This window comes from Rhinoderma darwinii, chromosome 10, assembly GCF_050947455.1.
Source record: "Rhinoderma darwinii isolate aRhiDar2 chromosome 10, aRhiDar2.hap1, whole genome shotgun sequence".
In the NCBI taxonomy this organism is placed as follows: domain Eukaryota; kingdom Metazoa; phylum Chordata; class Amphibia; order Anura; family Rhinodermatidae; genus Rhinoderma; species Rhinoderma darwinii.
The window spans coordinates 99045564-99052981 of NC_134696.1; the positions used below are offsets into that span (position 1 = coordinate 99045564).

The 7418-nt window shown below is 41.9% G+C and overlaps 1 protein-coding gene across 1 annotated transcript; it reads right to left on the reverse strand.

Annotated features, from left to right (window-relative positions):
• Positions 1–258: 258 nt before the first annotated feature.
• On the reverse strand, positions 259–6895 carry C10H19orf84 (chromosome 10 C19orf84 homolog). Its single transcript, XM_075840388.1, has 2 exons — positions 6803–6895; positions 259–4119 (listed from the first exon to the last, which is right to left on the reverse strand). Exons 1-2 carry the CDS (start codon positions 6829–6831, stop codon positions 2583–2585), a joined length of 1566 nt encoding a protein of 521 aa, XP_075696503.1. The 5' UTR covers positions 6832–6895; the 3' UTR covers positions 259–2582.
• Positions 6896–7418: the final 523 nt, after the last annotated feature.

The window sequence follows — 7418 nt, forward strand, 5'->3', positions numbered from 1 at the left end:
CCGTATTAGCTAAGCCGCTCTACTTTTTATTTTTTACCATCAGCAACTTCCCGACAAAGTGGAGATGCCCTTTAATTTTAATTCACATCAAAATCTTTGTCGGGCTGGTTTAATTATAGAAGTCGCTCCTCAATATATAGGCACCTGGAGGGGAAAACATCAATGAAGGCTGGACGGTGGCCAATATTTTTGTAAGAAGATCACGACAGTGTAGGTGACCCAAGTTTTGTGTATAATAAATACTCAAGACACAAGACGTTTTAACCAATGCAGATTTATTTTTGTACAAAAACTCTAGAACAAAAACTTTGCTACAAACCAATAGAAGGCAAATCTTTCATAGACATTTTTTTTGGTTTACGTCTTCAATCTGGTTCCAATGGATAGATGGAACCATTATAAACGACATTACCATATATTACAACTTCTCTTGACCTATTTGGCCATGAACATATCAAGCAAATGTCGAGGTATGCAAAATGACTAATGCCTCATGCCACACGACCGTTGTGCCACTCGGCCCGTTTTTGACGGCATCCGAATGGCATCCGATAGTCTATCGCGGGTGAATCGGATGCGTGAAATATGGTCCGAGTCTCCGATTCAAGGAAAGATAGAACATGTCCTATCTTCCCTCGGATCACTGACGGGACTCGGACGGCGCACACGGTCGTGTGAGGTCTTTTCCACGGGCAAAAATCGTCTCACATATCAGAAGATATCAGAGGGTCTGTAAGATGCAATTTACAATTTTTTTTTAAAGAGGACAAAGGGTTTGAGTGACTCAAAACTTTTTGACACACTTGACAAGGACCTCAATCTCTCTTTACCAACATGTTTAGGAATTGTTGGCTTTACACCTTCGTTCAGTTTCCAATCTAGTAATCGATGAAAAGATGTAAAAAAACGTACCCAACAATGACCGGTTTAAACGTTGCGTCCCTACGACTCAAGGACTATATCAACACTAAGACTTTTCGCCTTTTCCAGCTGCTACTTTATCCCAAAAACTGTTTTTATGTTGTAAGTATAAAAGTATCATACAAGGAAACGGTCCAACAAAATGATCTCTCTTATTTCACAGAGTGATCGACAACTTTCCTGCGGGATTAAAGCCAGGCGCTCTACAAAACCTCACCTCAGATTACTTTCCTACATGAATGGCTATATAAACCTTCTTCTCCAACAACGGTTTGACATCTTAAAAGGGTCTAAAATGCCGAACAATAGACCCGGCTGACATCAATAACATACAAAAATGATCGAATTAAAGGGCTTAAAAAAAATTGGTCTTCCAACTTCTTCACATTACTGACACGAACGCCAGAAAATAAAAAGACCCTCCTCAAGACAATGTCACCATTTTAAAGCAGCTCAACATTTATGGCCATCAAACGTGGCAAATAGGTTAAAGGACTTTTTCCAGTCCTAAGAAATTGATGGGCTATAGTCAGGATAGGCCACCAATACCTGATTGGTGGGGGTCTGACTTCCATGGCCCCTTCATAACAGCGGATTGACGGGGGGTGCGGGAAGTCGGACCCCCACCGATCAGGTATTAGTGGCCTATCTTGAGGATAGCCCATCAATTTCTTAGGACTGGAAAACCCCTTTAAAGGCAATCATTTCAGAAGACCTCTTACATGCCATAGTAACGTCAGAGGTTTTGATAAGTGGAGGTCTGGATACTAGGGTCCACCCATCGATGAATCGAGGGGACAGCAGCACTCAGATGTGATGTGCCCCTTTGCCTTTAATCAGAAGAGCAGTGCACGGACTCATAGAACTTAAAGCCGATGAAAGCCGAAGGGGCATTTTTGCTTCTTCGTTTCAGCGATCGGTGGCGGGTTTCAGGACCAGGATACCCACTGATCAAAACCTCTGACATGTCAGAAGTATTTCCAAACTACGGTTATCATCTATGCAATGATAAACCTCAGAATTAAAATTTTCATTCAGTTCTTCAAATTTCTTTGCGTTCTTTGGACATAGACTCAAAAACAGGGGTGTAAAATAATGTCCATCAATAATGTCCTATTAAAAGTCTATAACTTTGGAAGTCAAGCTGTGATGAAGATAAAATGAGGACTAAGTAAAAAATTTATGCAAGACTCGAGGTAAGTCCTTACAATAAGGTGCACAATTATTGCCCTCAAAACTAAATGTAGACCTTCTTCAGGACAGGTTTCCGACTTCTCACAAGCGCAACCGGCAAGCTTGGTATGATTTTCACGAACCATGGTCTAGAAACGTGGCCATCAGAGTCTAAGTCATGTACAAAGTAGGAAACCTAGAACTTCTTAAGACAACAGTGTCCATTTATAAGTATAACCATCCTGCTTTGCATTCTCTTCTCCGTCACCACCGTTGATGCAGTACACCACTTCGTTTTTTTTTGGCTTTTACCAATAACCGTATGAGAAGACTAAACACTCGAGAATCACAACTTGGACCGCAGCCTTCAAACTACTATTTTTATGTTCTCTTTAGGATAGGAAGAAAAAAAGCTATCAGAAGTCTATCAATTAACAAAAAATTTGGGTAAAATTTTTTTTTTCCAACCAAAACCAGGTTTACGGAGTCTACTGGCCTTCTGTGTCTACCTGCACCAAAATGCCCTTGTTATCATCTCCATCTGCAGATATAATTAAGGCGTAGATATCTTCCTTTCTACATTCTTCGCCAACTTCCACGGTTTTCTCTGCCGAATTGTCCACCGGCTCCGAAGCAGGATCTTTGTCTTCAACCTGAGGTTTGATTTCCATCGTCGCCAATTTGTCGGAAAAGGACTCCAATTCTCCTTCCTCCTTTTCCTGGTTCAGGTTGGTAGTATATTCCTTGACGCTTATTTCCTCGTTATCATTTACTGGTTTGTTTGGTGGCTCAAGGCTTTGAGGAGATTCACAAGATTTTGTCTTAGAGGCGGCAGGTTCCTCTGCATAATCCATCTCCCAATCTTCATCTTTGGCTTTTGATTCGTCAGTCTTGGCGATTACTTTTTCTTCTTCGTTCGACTTAAACCTGTCTTGAAAAGTTCCTGCCTTAAAATTTTGCTTGTTTCTTTCCTGCCAATTATCCCGGTTTTCGGCATCTCTCCCTCTGCCGTTCTGCCAGCGACCACGCTTAAAAGAGCTGCCTCTATCCTGAGATTGGTCAGGGCTATCCTTGAACCTTTTCCAACCTCCAGAATCCGTGTTCCATGATTTGTCCCCAAATCGTCTTTCTTGACCGTTGGAGTTACCTTGCCAGGATCGACCACCAAAGTCCCCTCTGCCCCTCCCAGATCCTCTGTTAAAACTGTTCTGCGGTCTACCAGACCAGGCGTCATCACTCTGCTTATCTCCGAACCTTACAAAGCTTCGTCGTGGTGGAGAACTTGGTTTTTCAGAATCAGAAGAGAACGGGTTACCGTTGTTATTTCCAAAACCATAGTTAACTTTCCGGGACAAGGTGTTACTGTCTGACTGAAAATTTCCTCTATTGTCTTGCACTGACGGTGTTGGGTTATTGAAGGGGATTCCACTTTGGAGTGGAGTATTGGGAAATAAACTGGGTGTAGCACCACTCATACACTGGTTAAAATTAGGCACTGGATTTTGGAATGGTGGAACACCTTGTTGGCTGCCACACGGCATTAGACCCGGCTGGCATCCAGGAACCAGATTCATATAAGGCGCATTGCCAGGAGGTGGATTCATAAATGTACTGTAGGGATATCCCATTTGCGGATATGGACAAGATGGGTACATGGGTGGGTAGCATGGCATTTGAGAAGGCATATTGTAGGCCCCCAAAACAGCATTATTGAGCAAATAGGACAATGCATCCAAACGTATCGGAACGGTGATTCCAGAGATGGATGATAATGATCCGGATCGCCCCGCCAGGGACTGCAGATCTAATGCTCCACCAGTAGAGGACGACTGTCCCGGTCTGTCCACCGAGTGAGAAGACCTATGATGGGAGGCTGTCACGACGGAGGATCTGGGTTGGGCACTATGGAGTTTTTTCTCCGTTTGCTTTATGTTATGTCCTGGTGAAGGCGCAGGAATATCCGCACTGCTCATTTCCCTGATCATGCCATCTTTGGATGATGATATTGTTTCTCTCTCTGATGACCTACAAACCAAAAAACATAATATATATACTAATAATATATAATGTAAAGTCTGAAGAATACAACTGCTTTACTTACATTGTGCTATAGTTACATTGTGCCTTATGTTCCAGTAACCTCCAGAGCTGCATTTAAAATTCTGTCTCTCAAGCTACAGAATCTCATTTCCATAGTGACCATTGCCTGTACTCAGCATGCATAATGTATGATCTGCTGTGGTACACTGAAGGAGCATTTGTGTTATATCAAACTATGTATGAAAAAAAAAATACGTGTCCCAATGAAACACAGCGGTGTATACGGTATGAATAGTCATTTGGCTTAGATGAACTGTTAGGAGGTGTAGCTGTCACCTGCAATACTTTGAATTCTGCTCTGGCTGTCACTGGAGTGTAAGTATCAAGACATATGCTTTAAAGGGGTCTTTCCATCATATACATTTGTCATATCCACAGGAAAGGTCATAAATGTCTGGTTGGTCTGTGTCCCACCTCTGGACCCCCATCTATTAGGAGAAGCTTGCTTGGCTGTTCCCCTTTGTCCCATACACTTGAATAGACAGAGCCTTGTACACTGAATGTGGTCACCTCACGGAATGAGAGTCAGGGGAGAACGGGGGTCCCATTACCCTGTTTGATTCAGCCAGCAGTGCGCGCCACGAGGCCCAGACTGAATGTAGAGGTGTTAAGTGTGTTCACTGCTCTCTACTCAAGAGTATGCACAAAAGGGAACAACCAATAATAATTTACAGAAAAAGGTGAGTCACTGTGTACATACATTACATTACTCATCCTGCACTGATCCTGATTATATCCTGTATTATACTCCAGAGCTGCACTCACTATTCTGCTGGTGGAGTCACTGTGTACATACATACATTACTTATCCTGCACTGATCCTGAGTTACATCCTGTATTATACTCCAGAGCTGCACTCACTATTCTGCTGGTGGAGTCACTGTGTACATACATTACATTACTTATCCTGCACTGATCCTGGGTTACATCCTGTATTATACTCCAGAGCTGCACTCACTATTCTGCTGGTGGAGTCACTGTGTACATACATTACATTACTCATCCTGCACTGATCCTGAGTTACATCCTGTATTATTCTCCAGAGCTGCACTCACTATTCTGCTGGTGGAGTCGCTGTGTACATACATTACATTACTTATCCTGTACTGATCCTGAGTTACATCCTGTATTATACTCCAGAGCTGCACTCACTATTCTGCTGGTGTAGTAACTGTGTACATACATTACTTATCCTGTACTGATCCTGAGTTATATCCTGTATTATACTCCAGAGCTGCACTCACTATTCTGCTGGTGGAGTCACTGTGTACATACATTACATTACTTATCCTGCACTGATCCTGAGTTGCATCCTGTATTATACTCCAGAGCTGCACTCACTATTCTGCTGGTGGAGTCACTGTGTACATACATTACATTACTTATCCTGTACTGATCCTGAGTTACATCCTGTATTATACTTCAGAGCTGCACTCACTATTCTGCTGGTGGAGTCACTGTGTACATACATTACATTGCTTATCCTGTACTGACCCTGAGTTACATCCTATATTATACTCCAGAGCTGCACTCTCTCTTCTGCTGGTGGAGTCACTGTGTACATACATTACATTACTTATCCTGCACTGATCCTGAGTTATATCCTGTATTATACTCCAGAGTTGCACTCACTATTCTGCTGGTGGAGTCACTGTGTACATACATTACTTATCCTGTACTGATCCTGAGTTACATCCTGTATTATACTCTAGAGCTGCACTCACTATTCTGCTGGTGGAGTCACTGTGTACATACATTATATTACTTATCCTGTACTGATCCTGAGTTACATCCTGTATTATACTCCAGAGCTGCACTCACTATTCTGCTGGTGGAGTCACTGTGTACATACATTACATTACTTATCCTGCACTGATCCTGGGTTACATCCTGTATTATACTCCAGAGCTGCACTCACTATTCTGCTGGTGGAGTCACTGTGTACATACATTACATTACTCATCCTGCACTGATCCTGAGTTACATCCTGTATTATTCTCCAGAGCTGCACTCACTATTCTGCTGGTGGAGTCGCTGTGTACATACATTACATTACTTATCCTGTACTGATCCTGAGTTACATCCTGTATTATACTCCAGAGCTGTACTCACTATTCTGCTGGTGGAGTCACTGTGTACATACATTACATTACTTATCCTGTGTTACATCCTGTATTATACTCCAGAGCTGCACTCACTATTCTGCTGGTGGAGTCACTGTGTACATACATTACATTACTTATCCTGTACTGATCCTGAGTTACATCTTGTATTATACTCCAGAGCTGCACTCACTATTCTGCTGGTGGAGTCACTTCTGTATATACATTACATTACTTATCCTGTACTGATCCTGAGTTACATCCTGTATCTCTACAGCTGCATTCACTATTTTACAGGCTTCAGAGATGAAATCCCGCAGTATCTGCTGCTGGTTCAGTGTCTGTATAAGGTGCACTGTATACATATAAGGCAGGTACACTGTAGATATATATAATGTAGGTACACTGTAGGTATATATAATGCAGGTACACTGTAGGTATATATAATGTCGGTACACTGTATACGGTAGGTGTATATATATATATATATAATCTGCGGCCTCCACCTCTCTCGCGCTCCTTCACGGTTCTCCATCCTTCTCGTTACTCCACGCACCGCGCGCTGCTCTTCTCCACCAATCACAGATCACTCCGCATGCACTCATCACACAGACGCGTCTCGTAGAGACACGTCTATCCCTCCGCGGAAGGGACTAGTTTCCTTCAAAAGGCTTAATTCTTTTTAAAGACGGTTATGGAAGAGACACTTCATGTTTTGTGTAAAATCGCGCTGCTACAAATGGGATGCACAGAATAATGAACATGTGATATAAGTGCTGCAGTATAATGTACATGTATGATATATCTGCTGCAGTATAATGTACATGTATGATATAAGTGCTGCAGCATAATGTACATGTATGATATAACTGCTGCAGTATAATGTACATGTATGATATATCTGCTTCAGTATAATGTACATGTATGATATAAGTGCTGCAGTATAATGTACATGTATGATATATCTGCTGCAGTATAATGTACATGTATGATATATCTGCTGCTGTATAATGTACATGTATGATATATCTGCTGCTGTATAATGTACATGTATGATATATCTGCTGCAGTATAATGTACATGTATGATATATCTGCTGCAGTATAATGTACATGTATGATA